The sequence below is a fragment of the Sitophilus oryzae genome, unplaced genomic scaffold (assembly GCF_002938485.1).
Source record: "Sitophilus oryzae breed Bouriz unplaced genomic scaffold, Soryzae_2.0 scaffold_1111_pilon_pilon, whole genome shotgun sequence".
NCBI classification, from domain to species: domain Eukaryota; kingdom Metazoa; phylum Arthropoda; class Insecta; order Coleoptera; family Curculionidae; genus Sitophilus; species Sitophilus oryzae.
Window position 1 is genome coordinate 204,567 of NW_022145740.1, and position 20,236 is coordinate 224,802.

Here is a 20,236-nt window from a genome sequence, read left to right on the forward strand (position 1 = left end):
AGCAGACCATTAGCAAGTTTACACTTTTAAGTCACATTAAGTGAAGTGCTTCTTCAAAGTATCTGAACTATTTCTACGTTGTTGTATAACTTTGGTGAAAAAAATGTTAATGAAGGGGAAAAATTAGAAACAAAATATAAAATAATTTTAGCTTAGTATACCGGGTGCTTCTCAAAAGTGGCTCACCCCTATAATTTTTTATTTTTCAAGATATCAAAACAAGATTTGGTGTTGACTGACGAATTCAATAATAATTGTTATTAGTCACTTCCAGTTTCACCGGAAATTATTACAACTTTTAATTTTTAGAAGACACCCTCGGTATTTCTTACTGCATTCGATAGAAAATTACACTCTGAATAGAATGACATATCATATGTCAACTTATGACATTTTCGCTTTAAAAAATCGTATATTAAAGTTCAATCTAGAATGCCGTGGCGGTGTTAAAAACACTAATTTTTAATCAAGGAGCCTTGGAAAAATCTTTTTGATTGTCTAATCTTTTTCGTGTCTTGTTCTGGCCGGTTAAAAGATGCCCAAATCGTATTTTTAATCATATCTCAATTGTGTTAATCGTATCTCGAGTGTGGCTCATTTGCATATTTGGAAAAAGCATTTTTACGAATAATTTGGTATCACACATTTGGTATTTCGAGTCAAGTTGTCGTTATGAACCGCCTGTTACAATATCAAATAAACCATATGCGAAAATGTCAAAAGTTGACATATGAAATGTCTTTCTATTCAGTGTGTCATTTTCTATCATATAAAGTAGAAATATATCGAGGGTGCCATTTAAAAATCACTCGGTAGTAGTAATTTCCGGTGAAACAGGAAGTGATAAAAATTAATTGAATTCGTGAATCAATCCTATTTTATGTCATATACTAACATACCAAATCTGGTTTTTTTATCTCAAAAAAATAAAGTTATAAGGGTGAGCCACTTTTGAGACGCACCAGATATAGGAATTTTAATGCAACAGTGAAACTTAAAATGAACCATTTTTTGCAAACTTTTATTTAACTTTTTAGCAGACTTTGTTCGTGTGGGTCAAATCTTTTGAGCTGAATTTGGTGTACTTGCATATCTTTAGCGACAAAGCATTTTTATGGTATTATAAAACATATAAAATAGTACCATATTATGAGACCACTTCCCGACGTTCAATAGACTCAAACTTGGTACCCTTGCGTATCTTCGGTAACAATGCAATTTTATGGTACCACGAATCATATAGATAAAGTAGTACATTTAGGTACAAATCCTGACGTTCGATTGGACTCAAATTTCGTATACTTGCCTAACTTTGGTGACAATGCAATAATATGGAACCATGAAGCCATTCTTAGCCTGAAGATGGAGTCGGAAGATGGCCAAAGTCCTAAACTAATCAAGATAAACCCACCGCGTTTGGATGCATTTGATTCGTCGCTGGGCAAGTTTATGTTGTCCTAAATCGAATAAAATCATTAGAAGGATTCCTCAACGCAGAATTAGATAGTTTTAAATTAACAGGAAATATACCTTACAATAATGATGCGTTAATAGAAATACACCGATCATGAAAAAACTAAAAAGTAAAAAACAACATTATTAATTATAAACAAACTTTTATTCAAATAATCAAAACAAAAGGTAGATAATATGGCTAAACAAGGCTCACCAATGCCACTCATAGATCCAGATCTCTTCTGAAGTAAATAGCCACAAAACGGTAGGTAGCCAACAAATCTCTAGAAATGTGTAGAAATTTACTAGGGCAGAGACAGACGAAAATGTTCAGAGTAAAAAATTCACAGCAGATCTGATGTGCAAAGACAGAGAGACAATCAAAGCTATGGTGGGTCTGCTAACAGGTATTGCAAGCTGAATAGGCATCTAAAGCTGATAGGGATGATGGACCAAGCCATGTGCAGGTTCTGTCAATCTGAATAAGAAATGACAGACCAGATTTTTTGTCGGTGCGACAGCTTGAAAAATGCGCGGTTCCTTGGCTTGTTGGCCTATCATTGCTTAGTGACATTGAGAGAAAGCTATATGGAGGGTTCAATCCCCAAATAGCTGTATATACAAGTTGAGATAAAGGCAAATATTTCTAGGGGTGGTATATTTCGACCCAGGCAATTTTTTTTTCGACCAAAAAAAGATGTTGAGAATCTTGCATTTTCTTTCAAATTTTCCTGTATATTTTAGAAGACTCTTTAGGCTGTATATTTTAGAAGACTCTTTAGGCCTGTTCACCACAAATTTTCCCACGGTATAATTTCTTATGGGACTGTCAGTATACTGATATACTTTGGCAATCCTGAAAGTACACACACCGGAAAAATCTAGGGATATCATTTTATTAAAGTTAAAAATAAATGTTTTGAATAAACAACCACATATTTGTAGGCCGATTCTTTCTACTTCGATTGAAACGAAGTAGTCACACTGGCTATTTTTAAATTTGGGATATTTGCAGAAGTGTTTGTGCATTTTTGTCAAATGTATAAAAAGCACCTAGCATCAATTGTTCGAATTTAACCTGTACTGGCTATGTTTTTATGATAACTGGCCAGAATTTATTCAAATAACTCTGTTTAGTATTAAACGACATTATGGAGCGTAGACATCTTAACAGAGACGAACTGCTAAGGACCATGGGTATGCTCGAAGCTGGAATGCGCCAAATCGACTTAGCTAGAGCATTAAATGCAACTCAAAGTGTAATATCGCGATTAAGTGCACGCTACCGTGAAAGTGGTGATGTTGCTGAAAGGCACACAGGACGACATCGCATTACTACCCCTCAGCAAGATCATTTTTTACAATTAAATGCTCGACGCCGACCGACTCTTACAACACCAGAGCTTAGTTTAATTCTCCAGGAAACACATAATGTAACCGTTAGTCCTGACACTGTTCGCAATAGATTAAGAGAGGTCAACTTAAGAAGCAGACGCCCCTGGAGAGCTCAACCCTTAACGATAGGAAATCGAGAGGTACGATATTTGTGGGCTCAAGATCATGTTCAGTGGTCGAATGAACAATGGGCCAATGTTCTCTTCACGGATGAGTCACGCTTTGGAATTCATCCGGATTCGAGAAGGCTTAGGGTATGGAGAGAACCGGGAAATCTTATTCGGTTGGATCATGTTCAGGAAGTGCACCCTTATCAAGGTGGAACAATTATGGTCTGGGGAGGAGTCCAGTTAGGCCGAAAAACCGATCTCGTTTTTCTTGAAAGGTTTCTAACAAGAATCACATATCGTGATTTAATTCTTGAGCCTGTCGTGTTACCATATGCCAATGATTTTGGGAGAAACTTCATTCTCATGCATGACAATGTACGGCCTCATACAGCCAGAGTGGTAAGTGAATTTATCAATGCTCATCAATTAAACATCTTACCCTGGCCGGCACAATCTCCTGACCTCAACCCCATCGAGCACGTATGGGACGCGGTCCAAAGAAGAATTTTGAGAATGGGTATGCCTCGTGAAACTCGTAGGGATCTGCTTCGGGCCGTGAATGCAGCGTGGCAGGCTGTACCTCAAGAAGAGATCGACAACCTGATCAGGAGCATGGAGAGACGATATAGGGCTCTAATGAACAGTAGAGGAGGTCATACCCTTTATTAAGCAAAAATGGTTTTATCTTTTTTTTAATTGACAGTTTAGAATAAAAAAAAATGTGTGTATTTTTTTGAGTTCAATAAAAATCAAGGTAAATTTGAAAAATTCGGTAAATTTGGCATTTTTATTTCCAATACGTCCTGTAAACTAGTTGTTTATTTTAATTTTATTATATCAGAAATGCAAATAATAAAATTACTGACGATGGCTGGATAAAATTGTAATATCCCTAGACTTTTCCGGTGTGTGTATTTTGGGATACTGACAATTGCCAATACTGTCAATAATACTGATCATGTGAGGCCCGCTTTAGTCTTTGATATTATCATTATGGCACTCTCTCTCTCTCTCTCCAATCGTTTCTCATAGCTGAGGGTCGTAATTTCTATGGAAATACTTTTTGTTTTATAAGATCTTTCCAGGCTAATCTGTCTTCAGCTCGATGGATAACTAAGGGTAGACCCGTTGTTTGTCTTACTTGATCGACCCATCTTGTTGAGGACCGACCTCTACATCTTTTTTCTTGGACGTTACCAGCTATAAAATTTTTTTCTATGTTGTTGCCAAATCTTCGAGCAATGTGTCCAAAGGACTCAAGGATGCGTTTCAGACAGATTGCTGACAGTCGGGTGCTTATGTTGAGCTCATTAATTATTGATAGATTAGTTCTTCTAGCTGTTCAAGGTATTCTCAGCATACATCTGTAGCACCACATTTCAAAGCTATCTATCATGCGCCTTTCCGATGCTTTGATGGTCCAGGATTCTACTCCATAAAGAAATATTGAGAAGAAAATTGTATGCAGCAAATTCTTTTTTGTGTGGGTTGTTATCACTTTGCTCTGCCATATTCTGGTAAGACGCCTTGTGGCAGTTTTTGCTAACTGTATTCTGCGTCTAATTTCTATTTTACAATTGCCTTCGTCGTTTATGTTTGATCGTAGATAAACAAAATCATGAACCACTTCGATACCATTAAGCTGAAAAGATCTTTGTAGGGTTTTTCCTCTGTCCTCTTTCCAATACTTCGAGATTTGTTTGAGAACCACTGGATCTTTTCTGGATTTTCTTTCTTGTAAATTTAATGTCTACAAACATTAATTTCGTTTTTTGGCTGTTGATAGTCCCATCTCTGCACTTTCATTTTCCACTCGAAATTACGGCACTAAAGGGGATGCAAATACAGAAAAAATCAAAGGGCTCATAAAAATTTTCAAAAATAAATTATTTTTTTTATTTTCAAACTTGAATCACTCGGTTCTTTTGGACTTACTTGAAAAACGGTAAAGAGAAAATATCTTTTATCGAGGTTTACCAGCCCCGAAAATATTTGCACTTATTTAAGACTCACTCTGTATAACAGAACATAATATGATATAAAATCTTGTAGCGAGATTTATCTGTGTAGATAATCCAGAATACAATATGTAACTTTCAAATCCAGCGATAAGCTTTTATATCGTATAAATTTTGTGTAATATAATAAATTGATAGATTTAATTTAATTTGAATATATTTTTTTTATTTTTAAAGTCTTTAAAAAAAGTTTGTTATTAAAATTATTTGTTTCATTAATAATTTTATTATTCAATGGGTTTATTCCCACTTTTTTTGTTAATTGTTCCCGCAATTTTTTATCCAAATTTATTCTGAAATAAATTACGTAGTTTACGTAGTCTTCTGTTTATTATAATTACTGCCATAAAAAAACTTAAGACGCAAAATCCCCTCTGGCAGTCATCTTATTAGATCATAAACAAAGAAATTATATAAAATTCTTAACGAACAGTCAATGTTAACTCTCTGCCAAGGCATTAATAATCTGTTTAATAAAAACTTCATTGCTTTTTATTATTTTCGATTTTATGCTCTTCTATTTTATGAGCTATAAAATTTATTGAATTTAAATTTGTTTTCGCAGTTGTGCTTATGAAAATAGCATTGTTGCTCATAACTATAATTATAGAAAATTGTTGTTAAAAGACGAGCCTTTTGTTTTACTTATTATGTTACTTAAGGTGTACACCGTTTCTTACATTGGTTATGGATTTTTGATCCAGTTCACAAGAAAAAAATGTGTCACACAGAAAAAAATGTGTCAACATTATATGCCATTCAATTTGTTTGTGGCAAAAAAAGACTTGAACCCTCTGATGTGTTTAACAGCTCATTTACAAAGTTGCTTTCAACATTGAACTCGTCATTGTTATTTACGGGGTTGAAAATTATCGAATTGCTAATATCGCTCTTAAAAAATAAGGGTTGATGATAGAAGGGTGAAAATTTTGGGTTGTATGTATTTTTTAATACCACATAAAAATTATAATTATATTTTTTTTTCAACAAATAAAAGAAAGGGGTAAACCACCCTTATCACTTAGGGGCATAAAAAATAGATAACAACCTATTCTCAGTTCTAGCTTCTAGCTCTCTGTTTCGGAGGAGTATGAAAACTAAACCTATGACACGAGAATTTTATATATTAGATTGAAATTTTAAAACCGTCGATCTTTGACATACTTCTGTAATTTGCCTATATGTTTTAGAAGCCGATCCTTATCGTAGTTTACCAACCCAGTTAACCTGGTTTTAAAACGGAATATATAGCCTAAGATTTTAGTTATACATGGAGCCATCTATACTTAATACTGCTTTAGTTTTTTTAACTATTTTATGTATTAAAGAAAACAACAAAAAGCTTCAAATAAGAACATCAGCTAGCATCATCAATATTATCTACTGCACGAGCATCACACGTATAAAATTTGGTAGACATTACACTTGTACAAATTAGATATAGTCTGTCCACTGCGAGGATCCCTCACAGTGGCAGTTATGTCTGCTTTTTTAATATACAGGCAAATCTTCTTTACTGTGATTTTTTAGATCGTGTCTATCAAAATCTTCCCTGAGTTGGTGGACAGACTATACCGATCTGGTCATCGAAACTGTGTGGTCTGGATTTTAACGTTTAAGACTAGGTTATATAAGATAGGTTAAATAATCAAATGCATTAAAAAGAGATAAAAGTTGGGATGATACGTTTCTTCTATGCAGTATTGTCAGATTTTGCATCAAAATTTCAAAACGCACAAGTACGCGTTTCACAATTAATTAACTCATTTTACTACAGCTGTAATAGATTATATTTAGCTTCGATACCTATATTGTCTTCATTTCAGCAGTTCAGCAGTATACTGTATTCCGGAAACTTCGGCAGCAGATAAAAATAAGTAAAGAAGTTTGTATAAATGTATGCCCTAAAATGCTTGGTTTCGGAGATTCAGGGTGTAGAATTTTCATTTTTATTTCGATTTTTTCAAATAATTTTTGAAGTAACGTCAATATTTGGGTGAAAATTGGTGTCTAGGAGTTTTTTGACATGAGAAATTTGATTTTGATGTCAATATGACTCCTCTTTGTAGAGGGCGCCACCTACATGTTTTTTAGCTGTAGCTTTTTTTGTCTGTATTTTTGTAAAACTAGTGAGTAAAAAAATATACATTTACGACATTTATTACGTAAAAAAAGGCCTCTGGGTAAAAATCGCTACGAGTGATGATTCTCGAGATATTTGGAATCGAAATTATCAATACATGTCATCATTGACATAAATTAGACTTGTTGACTAAATAGTTATTAGTCTGAAATCATAAATTTGAAATGTTTTTGTGTCAAAAGTTCAATAGAAACTGTTTTATCATCTTTTTTTCGAATAAAAATTTATGATTAATTTAAAAAAATAAAAAGTTCCCAAATTTATCATTTCAATCAAATAACTATCTACTCAAATATTTATCTTTAGTAAATAATGACATGTATTGACTATTTCCATTCTAAATACCTTAAGAACGATTGATCGTAGAGATTTTTTTACCAAGAGACATTTTTTACGTAAAAAATCTCGGAAATGCACATTTTTTCACTCATTAGTTTTATACAGGTACGGACGAAAAGTTATTATCCTTCAAAACAGTTAAAACACATGTAGGTGGCGCCCCCTATAAATTGACTGACAACAAATTGACAACTGACATCAAAATCAAATTTCTCATGTGAAAAAACTGCCAGACACCAATTTTCATACAAATATTGGCATTACTTCAGAAATTAAAATAAAAATGAAATTTGTACACCCTGTATCTCCAAAACTAAGCATTTTAGGACATACATTTATACGAACTTTTTTCCTTATTTTTATCAGCAGAACATGCTGTCGAAGTTTCCAGAATACAGTTCGGACCACCCTGTATATAGGTTTTTATAACACTTAATTTTCTGCCACATTTTCCTTCTCGCGTAAAAACCGGTAATACTGTATGCCGGATTTTCTTTTGTCTCTCTGTCTGTCAACCGGTCATTTATATCCATCTCTGTCGCATGCATTAAAATATAGACCACGCAGATGAACTGTCCAGGATGGTATATTTAATTTATTAGTTTTGTAAATGTATAAACTATATTTTGTCTTAAAAGTTATCTGTCCCTTTGAAGCAAGTAAAAGGTTCTTGGTAAGTTAGACTGAATATTTATATAGAAATTCTATATTTTTGTGGAGTTGTTAACTCTCGCATTTTTATTTTTTTATGTTTAGTGTTTTTTATTGCACTATTCTAGTCATATTTTTTTTTCTTATTTTGTTATATGTGTAATTTTTACGTATATGAAATTTTTTTAGTATTTTTTTATTTCCTCTTCCTGTTCCTCCTTCACTTCTTAATTCCTTCCAAAATATAATATTCTACTTAACGATTTAACTATTAACACATTTTTTTTGTTTGCTTTCTAATATTTTAACCATAAACTAACTAATTGATATTATTCTCTTTTAAAAAACGCACAGGAAGGTCATAAAGTAGGCATCAAATATTTTTCGAAATTAATTAATCTTGTATATTTTTGCAATTGATTCTTTTCCAATAAATACAGGAAATAATATTAGTTATACAATTAATTATCTACTTGGATTATAAGATTGATTATAAAATAATTTTATTGAAAAACACTTTATTCCTAATTTTTTGATCATAATTTTCTTCCAAGTGCCTTTATAGTCTAAGAGCCAGCTTCGAAAAAATTCTCTGAATTTACCAAAGCTAGTTTTTGGACAGTTGATTGCAGTAGTTATGCACATACATATACCACGGTCAGTCAAGCAGTCAAGCGAAACTTAGAACAGGGACCTCTTACCCCAGTGCAGTTATGACATTCACCATGTTGAAATTGCAAAAATGTTTAGAAAACTGCGACCATTGAAAACAGTTAGCCTTAGTAACCCTTCTTAACATACTAAAAGTCCCCATTTGTCCGATGTGTGCGTCATCAAAAAAAAACGGCCGCCATCTTGAATTTTGGTACTTTTTGGAAAAAAATGTAAATAACTCGAAAACGGTTTGTTATAGCGAAAAACTTCAAGAGGTAAAAATTAAAGAGAATAAAAAACTCTATTAGAATCAATAAAAAATAGTTTATTATCCTAACGCAATGACGTACAAAAAAAAATCAATATCGAGGAATTTTTAAAAGGAATCACCGAAATGCAAATTACGAATTTTTTAAGCTTATTAACAAATAACATGGATATTTAGCATCAATTCAACTGAAATACAATCCTTGTGACATTTTCAAGAAATATTTTTTATTGGTGGGTTAATAATATTTCAAAATTAACAAAAATTGTAAAAGCTATCCTTTACTAAATACTAATAATGTGCGAAAGCAGTCTCCACCTTGTCCCGGTCGGGGCTATTTGCACTTGGTTTTATTGTTACCATTTTGTAAACAACTTGTTTTTAAAAATACAGTGACAGTTTGAAAAATTAGGCTACAGGTTGGAAGAAAAAAATAAAATGTAATGTAAACTGGCGACTTTCAAAACGGTTGCAAAAAGATTCTCATCTGCGACAAATTACATCCGTTTTTTTAGATCCTGCAGCACAAAAATCTGAGCTAGTCGAAGCTGGAAATACATTCTTTTCATTATATAGTCGACATAGGCTAGCAAAAGATTTAGATCAGTTGAGGTATTTTAAATATAAAGCCCTTACATCTCGTCAGGTACTTAATGTAAAAATTTTGATTTAACTACCTTATACCTCCAACAACTAACGCAGCTGAAAATCATTATTATAGGACCTATTTATAAATGCAGTATTGGCTAAATAACGGAGAAGAGGCAACAGAATGTGGATGGAGTAAAAAACGGATACCTTAGTTCCAACAATGTCAAACGCAGTGGCACCAGAATTTGCATTGAAAATGATTTACTGTAATTGCAAATCTGGATGTAATAAACTATGTACTGCTTTTTGTTTATCCCTAATGCATCTGCAATGTCCCTTATGGGAACCCCATCCCTTAATCGCGTAAATATAATCGATTTTTGCCCTGAAGTTAAAGGCATTTTTTAAAAATTACGTGACACTGATACAAGAATATAGACCAGCAGATTAAATCATATTTTGTTGTACTATTTTTTTTCTAATCGCAATGGTACATGTTTAAAATCCAATATGCCATGTTCATGCTTGTGTGGTAACTGTAATGGTATTTCTTGCGACAACAAACAAATATCGGTCGATGAAGAACAAATCGAATAAAATTGTAAATTTCATTTTTTTTCTAGAGATGACAGTTTGAAAAGTTAGGTTACAAGTTGGTAACACATTTTTATTAAAATGGTCATAATTTGAATTATTGTTATTCGATTTGTAGGGGTATGTTTATAATGTATTTATCATAATGAAAAAGTGTTAAGATCTTAGGTTAAGATCGTAGATGATATTTATGTCAAAAAGACATTCGCAAGTAATTTATTACATTTTATTTTTTCTTCCAACCTGTAGCCTAATTTTTCAAACTGTCACTGTATTTTTAAAACAAGTTGTTTACAAAATGGTAACAAAAGACCTTAGTTTAAGTGCAAATAGCCCCGACCGGAACAAGGTGGAGGCTGCTTTCGCACATTATTAGTACATATGTATTTAGTAAAGGATAGCTTGGACAATTTTTGTTAATTTGTAAATATTATTAAACCACCAATAAATATTTCTTGAAAATGTCACAAGGACTGTATTTTAGTTGAATTGATGCTAAATATCTATGTTATTTGTTAATAAGCTTAAAAAAATAGTAATTTGCATTTCGGTGATTCCTTTTAAAAATTGCTCCATTTTCAAAAAAATTTTGTACGTCACTGCGTTAGGATAATAAACTATTCTTTATTGGTTCTCATATAGTTTTTTATTCTCTTTAATTTTCACGTCTTGAAGTTTTTCGCTTTAACGCACCGTTTTCGAGTTATTTACATTTTTTCCCAAAAAGTACCAAAATTCAAGACGGCGGCCGATTTTTTTTGATGACGCACACATCGGACAAATGGGGACTTTTAGTATGTTAATAAGGGTTACTAAGGCTAACTATTTTCAATGGTCGCAGCTTTCTAAAAATTTTTGCAAATTCAAAATTATTTGCACTGGCCTTATCTGGGACGTTAACTTACGTAATAAAAAAAATTAATATATTGATTAATATTTATTAATATTTGATTTGGGGTTATAATTTTACTGACGGACATCGATCAATGTCAAAATTAAAATTAGTATTATATAAAATGATATATAATTATTTTTTTTTACGTATATTGGGAACGACTGACCAGCACTGTTCCGCTATTCAGGTGACTAACATTGCTGTTATTTAGGTATAATATATACCATATGATCGAGAAAAAACGGCGTCAGCGATGGCTATGGAATGAAGGTCGCTGTCATTTTTCCCAGCCAACTGTACGCCGTTTTTTTGGATCAAACGGTATAATAATGTATAACGATTTTCAGCCTTAGTAAACTCGTTGCATTACCTAAGTTATCTTCACAACTTCGACCACGTCCCAGAGGTCCCTGTTCTAAGTTTCGCTTGACTGACCGCGGTATATGTATGCACATAACTACTGTAATCAACTGTCTAAAAATTGGCTTTGGTAAGTTCAGAGACTTTCTTCTTTGCTGGTTCTCTGTCTATTACCAATTTGAATGAAATTTTGAGCGGTAAGCCTGAAACATTTATGGCCATAATACTCTAGAAAAATAAAATGCTATTTTTTTTATTGAAAATGTCATTCTATTCTAAATATCACTACGCAAAGTTCACAGAATAATCCTCTTTTCGATCAGAATGTAAACTGATAACTGTGCTCTATTAATAGGCTTCTGCTACCTGGTCCAGAATTATTAGACTTCTTTATAATTCTATTCAATTTCCAGTACCACTATCACCTGCTCGCCCTTCGAGAAGATTTGGACCACAGGTGGCCGAACAAGATGAAGCCAACAAAGCAGAGATCCAGAAACTACGTGAAGCCAGAGCAGCCAGACTGGCGTTTATTAACGAAGAGGAAAAACGGGAAAGAGTGTCTTCTTCCAGAGACGTGGACGAAGCAGTCAGAGCCAAGAAAGAAAAGGAAGAAGCTAGGTTAGCTGAAGAAAGGTAGAATTTAATTGGCACCTAAAAATTAATAATCTTGAAAAAAGACAAAAGCAAAAATAATGTACTGTAATCTGTCTCTAACTTTATTCATTTTAAAATGGTAGTTGAAGTGTAGGCGAGATAAACAAAGTTAATAGTTATTTTTTATACAAGACAATAATGCAATTTTATCGTCGTGTATAAGACAATATTTTTTTCCGTAGCGAGTTACGTTTTAAAAAATATTCATAAATTATTATTTCAATAAATTTATTACGAGTTTACGAGTAGAACAAATATTGTGCTGGGTTAGCGTTCGTTCCTATGTAATTTGACAAATAAATAAAGCTGTCTCTTTAGTTGTCAGCACGGGGGTGTCACTTGTATGGGAAAACAGGCAACAGTCAAATTTAAACGTGCCAGGACCAACGACAAAGGAAGCAACATCTGCCAGGCATTGGCTTTCTTTGTCACTCACATTGCTTAAATCATGATACCGCGGCCATTTTGCCAACAAAGAAGCTGGCCGGGCTGTCCTGGCATGTGATTTAAAACAATTTTGCTTTTTTACAATATTAAATTACCATTTGGATGTATTTAATGCGATTATTCAGTTAACTGGTAAGTCAGAAATTACACACAAATACTTTATTCGTAAATACAACTAAGATGTAAACGTATTTTTGTATTTTTAGATTTCAACTTTGCAAAGACCCGCCGATAGAACTTGCCTGGCAGCGTACCTGTTTAACTAAACGTATTATTTCCTGATAATAATATCAAAACACGTAAGTACCTCTATAATTTACGATGAAAAATGATTTTGATTATGTTTTATATTATTTAAATACTTTCTAACCTCAAATAATAGTAAGATCCTTGTTTATATTGCACAGCCCGTTCAAAACTGTATTGTCTTCAAAAGATGTTTACAAAACAAACAATTATTAAAAAAACAATGTCCTTTTAATCTGATTTATACCTCAGAAGGATGCCAGTAAAATTTTATTAAATCAACATTATATTATTTGGCCGTTAATATGCATAAAGGAGCATATTGCCTTAACTTAAATTTTCTTTTACTTCTCCTGACAATGTTCTCTATATTCTCTATTTTGAGTTAGTAAACTTTTGAACGGGATGTGCGATATATAAAATACATAATATATCCAAGGGTATGATCTGATAAAAGTATTTTTGATGCATTTTTTGGTTGTTTATGCACGTTGGCTTGGTTTATGTTTTATTCAGCTTATATTTATTTGGTATAACAGTTTTTTTTGCCTTTGGAATGGCATGCATTGAGGCTAGATAGTGTTTCATTAGATCATTAAAGGAATTTAAATTAGTATATATTTTTTGTCATATTAGTGTGTTATCATGATACAGGTAGTTGTACCATAGTGCCTTATGCATGTTATTTACCTATTATATACTTATAAAAGTAGTAATACTACTAAGTAAAATACTTAGTAAAATGTCTTTTTAATAGTATGTTTATCTTTCCAATTCACTAGTTATTTGCAAAATGTATTTTGAACTAATTTAAGTCATTAATTGATCATCTTTCTTTTCAGGTTCAGGATATTCTTTTCATTGTTAAAATATATATATATATATATATATATATATATATATATTTCAATATAATTGTAATATAAATCGCAGCTCTAAAAAATAAATGATATTGTTTACTAATGTGTAATTTATTTACTATGAATTTTCTCTGAAAATAATAAGTCTTTAATAATATCATTGATTTGCTGTGTAATGTTAAAAGACATATTTTTTAATACATTAAATTATATTAAAGTAATAAAAAATATCGTGGGCGTACAAGGAAAACCATGTAAGTCCAAAAACTAAAAAGGTGAGAAAAAGTGATTTTAATGTTTGAAGTGATATGTAAAATCCAATTTTATTTTTTGACTGCACTAAAAGAAATTAATTGACATTAGGGTTATCTAGGGCTAATTTAGGCTAAATTAAAATACAGGGTTTTAAGAACAAATTGTTTATTGACATTTTTTTTTATAATAATCTGACTTAATGGATTTTCTGAAAAAAAAACTTAAATTTTACTGGAGTTAGTGGGTTTTTCTTGATTGGCTCCTTTACTTTTTGGGATCAAATAATGAGCCAGAGGCTTATTATCGGAATCACAATCGCTTTCTTGATCGGGAATTCCCACAGATCCTTCTTGAACATTTTTGCAGACTGTTAAAAAAATTCATAAATCCATTAAGTGCACTTAATAGATTTTTCTGAGCGAAATTTAGCGTCTGTGGACTTAGTTATTTTGAAGCTAATAATATCTCGTATATTTGAACTGTATTGGACTTAAAGGATATTTAATATGAGAGGTTATACCTAAATAGACTTAGTAATGTGAAAAACCGATTTTACGAAAAAGTGGACTTACATGGTTTTCCTTGTACGCCCACGATATGTTTATTAACTTTAAACAGTAAGTCAGTGATACTTATAGGTAAAAATATTTTTTTTAAAAATTTCCCCTCTTTTAAGCCCCGCCCGTCCAATTCCCCTCAATTTAGCTAGTACTGCCATTTTCCATTTTTTAACATGAAGTTAGCATTTCTTTAATGTACCTATTCTCTGGTTGTCAGTTTTGAGTCAATATTTTTTAATGCTCTTTCGTGTCGATTGTTGATTGAATTGGAGCCAGAAATGGCTCAAAACGAAATAAATAAATTACCAACAGATATTCAGGCTGAGGCGACAAACGGCATATCCAAACTACTTCCATTTAAATCCTGAATAACTTATCAAAAGGAATACAAAAATTTTCAAAAATGGAAGCAATTAAAAAACGTGAGAGAAGAAATAAAGTTTTTGGTTAGGTTAGGTTATTTTTGATAGATATAAGGCAATTTTAACTGTTGCTACGGAAAAAAAGATATAAAATCGGAATAGTAATAAAATTCTACGTCCTTAAGATATACAGGGTGGCGCACCTCAATCGCCTCGGTTGATTATACGAAAACGGAAAGATGTAGAAACAAAATATTTTATGGTTATATGTGGGGAGGCAATGTGCACAATTTAAAATTATTTTGAAATATACAAGGTGTTTCAGAACTAAGATCCATACCAAAGTTATATTTTTTCTTATGGAACACCCGGTATTTTATTTAATTTTTGGATTCTTGTGCCCAAAATAAGGCATTTATTATAAGAGTTTAATATGTCTAAAAGCTTTGGTTCTTGAGATATTTAAAGATATTTAAATATGCATGCTATAATGAAAAAATTGTCAATACCCTGTATAATTACTCTTCAGAATTAATTCTTGTGCTGACTTTAAAGCCAGAGAAATAAACTTTACTAAAAAAATGATTGCTTTCTTAAATGTATACAGAGGTATCAAAAATTGCTGGTCTATTTTAAATATTTATTTTACATAAAAACTTCGTTATTTCAAATACAACACTTTATATTTTTTTAAATAAATCGAAGCAGATTCAAATGCTCTTTCAAACTACATTAGGGTTTTCTATACCTATCTAGCTCAGATTTTGAATAAAAAGCAAGTTTTCAATAAAATGACAGTTGGTGACAAAACCGACATTAGTTTATGGACATTATTATTTAGATTTATAACAGTTTACTTAAATTTACCTACAATAGTTTAATATGTAAGTATTTATTATTATTTCAAGAAAAATAAAGCAGTATTTGCTGGCGAAACGAATTTTATTTTATGAGGAAAATTGATTCTTGGCCCAAGGGCTTATGCTCAAAGATATCCAAGTAGGAATATCTGATAAGCGTTCCTTTGAAAAACTACTTGTCTTATTTCGCAAAACTATGGTAGTGTGGTTTATAAAAAATCTATTAGGCAGAAATCTGACGTTGGAAGCGAAGAAAATGAATTTGCTGTAATTGGCTTTTTTATAGAAATTTTAAGAAGGCGTCTATTCTTCTCACAGAGACCTGGTTTAAATTAAAAGTCTTTAATTTAAACTTAAAGTTTACTTTGAATCTTTTTTCTACATTTTTTTATAGAAAATCCATAAATCCACAAATCAACGTAAAATAAATCAATGGGCTACTTCATTTTTCTTGATATAATATTAAATACATATTTAATAAATATTATTTATTAAACTATTGTAGGTAAATTAAATAAAAGTAAACTGCTATAAATTTAAACGAAAGTCCATAAACTAATTTCTATTTTGAAAATAGCTATTGTCACTAGCAACTTATCATGGCAACACCAGCCATCTTGATTGCCATTTTATTGAAAAATGGCTCTTTATTCAAAATTTGAGCTAGATAGGTATAGGAAACCCAAAATATAGTTTGAAAGAGCATTTTAATCTGCTTCGATTTGTTTAAAAAAATTCAGGGTGTTGTATTTGAAATAACGAAGTTTTTATGTAAAATAAATATTTAAAATATACCAGCAATTATTGATACCCCTGTATACATTAAACGAAGCAATCAAATTTTTCTATAAAATTTATTTCTCTACCTTTAAAGTCAGCAGAAGAATTAATTCTAAAAAGCAATGCACAGGGTGTTAATAATATATTCTATTGTAGCGTGCATTTTTAAATATCTTTAAATATCTCAAAAACCAAAGATTTTAAACATATTTAACCGTTATAATAAAAACCTTTTTTTGGGCATAAGAATCAAAAAATGAAATAAAATACCTGGTGTGTGTGTGTTCCATAAGAAAAAATATAACTTTGGTTTGGATCTTAGTTCTGAAACACCCTGCATATTTCAAAATAATTTTAAATTGTGCACATTGCCTCCGCACATATACCCATAAAATATTTTGTTTCTACATCTTTCCGTTTTCGTATAATGAACCGAGGTGAATGAGGTGCGTCCTCGCGTGCGCCGCCCTGTATATTACGATATACAGGGTGTTTCAAAACAAATGCGAAAAACTTCAGGGGGTCATTCCTTGTTCAAAATAAAGGGTAGTTTGCTTTATAAACGTTGGGTCAAAAGTCAACCATTAGGGAGATATCGCGGTACAAAGATGGCGGAAAAATAATGTTTTAATTTTTTGTCTTGAAACGAAAAAGAGAAATGAGCTAATAAATTTTACGGAAGCATTACTGTTATGAAAACACACTTTCTGGTAATTTTTTAAAATGAGTGGAAGGGGTTGAAATAAACTACCCCTATCATTCTTGTTAATGAAATTTAAAGAAAAATCTTATCAAACACATGCAAAAAAAAATAATTTTGATAGTTTAGTTTATTTAGAAACTTTTTTATCTCTTGTGTTTTTTTGATAAAACTCACCGATTTGAAATTAAAAAATAAAATGTAAAGCATTACATGTCAGGACAAAAAACATTTTTAGATAAAGAATCTAGTGGGCAGCTGTAATTTTTTTAGGAAAAAATCTAGTCGGCCGCTGTCACTTTTTAGGATGTTTCTAATATTGTTTTATTTGACATTACCCTACTGCAATACGTTATTATCTAGATTATAATTATTATCATTATTATCACTAGATTCTTAATCTAAAAATATTTTTAGTCCTGACATGTAATGCTTTACATTTTATTTTTTAATTTCAAATCGGTGAGTTATAAAAAAATTACAAGAGATAAAAAAGTTTCTAAACAAACTAAACTATCCAAATTAATTTTTTTGCATGTGTTTGATAAGATTTTTCTTTAAATTTCGTTAACAAGAATGATAGGGGTAGTTTATTTCAACCCCTTCTACTCATTTTAATAAAGTGAAAAATTACCAGAAAGTGTGTTTTCATAACAGTAATGTTTCCATAAAATTTCATTAGTCTATCTCTTTTCGTTTTCAAGATAAAAAATAAGAACATTATTTTTCCGCCATCTTTGTACCGCGATATCTCCCTAATGATTGACTTTTGACCCAACGTTTATGAAGCAAACTACCCTTTATTTTGAACAAGGAATCACCCCCTGAAGTTTTTCGCATTTGTTTTGAAACACCCTGTATAAAAATTTAAAAATTTTGAAAAATTTTTACTACTGTTTATGTTAGAACCTTTGTTGTTACTACAGAAAAATACAAAATTCTATCAAAGCAGAAGTCCCGGAAACAAAACACTTTATTTTAAAATTTACAAGCACGTTTTGCTAATAATGTAACCCGCAAATGATTAAAACTTCAATTTTTTCATTAATAGTTAAAAAATTAAACACTAGTATCCTAAATTTAAAATAAAGCATAAAAAAATAAATAATAGATTAAGGTAGCTTTAATTAACAAAACAAAATAATACTCACTCTAACTTACGAACCAGAACACACGAACCATAGAGCACACAACGACTAGCTTCCAGCCAACAAATACGTCAAAGAAAACTGGACGAGACAAAATCAAAAACTAAATTATTGAACTAAAAATAGCGCGCACTACTTTTTCTAAAATATAAATAAGATTTGAAAATCACTTACGCGCAGAGAAAGTATACTATATCATACTCGATATCACATTAATTTCAGTTAGGAGTAATTTCGTTAAGTTTCGTGTTTGACTAGGCGTTCAAAAAATATTTTTTTCCATAGCAACTGTTAAAATTGCCTTATATATCTATCAAAAATAGTAGATAAAATAGTACTTTAACCGCAAGAGTAGATTAAATCATACTTTAACAGCGAGGATAGGTTAAAAACTTTATTTCTTCTTTTTAATTGCTTCCATTTTTGAAAATTTTTGTATTCCTTTTCATAAGTTATTCGGGATTTAAATGAAAGTAGTTTGGATATGGCGTTTGTCGCCTCAGCCTGAATATCTGTTGGTAATTTACTTATTTCGTTTTGAGCCATTTCTGGCTCCAATTCAATCATCAATCGACACGAAAGAGAATTAAAAAATATTGACTCAGAACTGACAACTAAAGAGACAGCCATAGACAAACAAATAAAAAGAGACTGACAAATCCCATGGTAAAGAGTGGGACCGCGTTCCCGTAGCGCAACTCTCAACAACAATTTTGATTCCAATTAGCAGGACCATGGCAGGACGTACGTGCTATCTTTCTTTATTATGTGTGCTTTATATGAAAAAGAAAGAGATAGGTATAAAACGTATCGTAAGACATTATCGCACATTCTGGCTGGCGGAAAATTTAAATTAGCCTTTATTAGTAGTATTCTTTCATTCTGAAACTGAAAATTTTCACTTAAACTGATTTATTCCCTATACCACGTAAAGGGAACGTGGTGTAGGAAATAAATCAGTTTAAGTGAAAATCTGCAGTTTCTTTCAGAACGAAAGAGTACTCTATTATAAGGGAAATTATAAAAAAAAGCAAAAATTGTACTGTTTTATAAACATATTTATTTATACATAAAAATAAATAAACTTTTTATAATATAATAACAAAAAATAACAGTGTTTATTCCACCCACCTACCAATTTTAAATGCAGAAGAACTGACTGTTGCAGGAAACGATCGACCAATTTTTTTAAAGGGCATTAAAAATCTCATTTTCGAAAAAACTGTCTAATTGCAATAACAAAGTGAATATCCAAGCAAAGAAGACTTTACGAGAATCATGATCCTCAACCATTTTCAAGTCCAGTTTTAATTTTTAATCCTAAAACAAAAGTAAAATAGGTATATTAATAAAGTTTCTGGTTACTATAAACCAGCTATAAACTCCCTACCCAAAAAATGATAAAAAATAATTGTATTAATTTGTTATTTTAGGAGAGGTTCGAAATATTTTTGACACTACTACTTCTACTTTTTTCTTAATAAGATGATAAATATAACTACTTACTTTTATTTTACCGGGTGTCTTTAACATATCTATCAGAGAAAGGGGGTACCAATACATATAAAAAATAGATGATACTGGTTCCTGCAGCAAATAAAATAACAAATAGTATAAACTAAAATTATAAGTAACAAAATATAAATACCTATATGGAACAAAGGAATTTGTTCCCTATCCATATTCATAAGTCAATAAAATGGAGAGTTTAGAAAAAAAGGTAAATCACGAAAAGAAAAATTAACAAACATAACGAATTGTCATGATGTTGTTATCTTGGTTGTCATGATGACGAAAACGAAAGGCGACTGTTCTAATTTCTATTTAGAAATTACGTTTTATATGGTTGCTTCTTTCTCTCTTGTTATATTAGAATGAGATAGTGGGC

At 31.2% G+C, this 20,236-nt stretch overlaps 1 protein-coding gene across 7 annotated transcripts in view; it reads left to right on the forward strand.

Annotated features, from left to right (window-relative positions):
• The window catches only part of LOC115881689 (uncharacterized protein CG45076-like), a gene marked incomplete at its 5' end in the record, with an annotated part of 225,172 nt that overhangs the window by 199,666 nt on the left and 5,270 nt on the right, over window positions 1-20,236 (forward strand). For 6 of the 7 annotated variants that reach the window (XM_030899284.1, XM_030899300.1, XM_030899308.1 and 3 more), the window contains 1 exon segment: window positions 11,887-12,109. In XM_030899284.1, coding sequence (XP_030755144.1) covers window positions 11,887-12,109 — 223 coding nt within the window. 7 annotated transcript variants of the gene reach the window in all.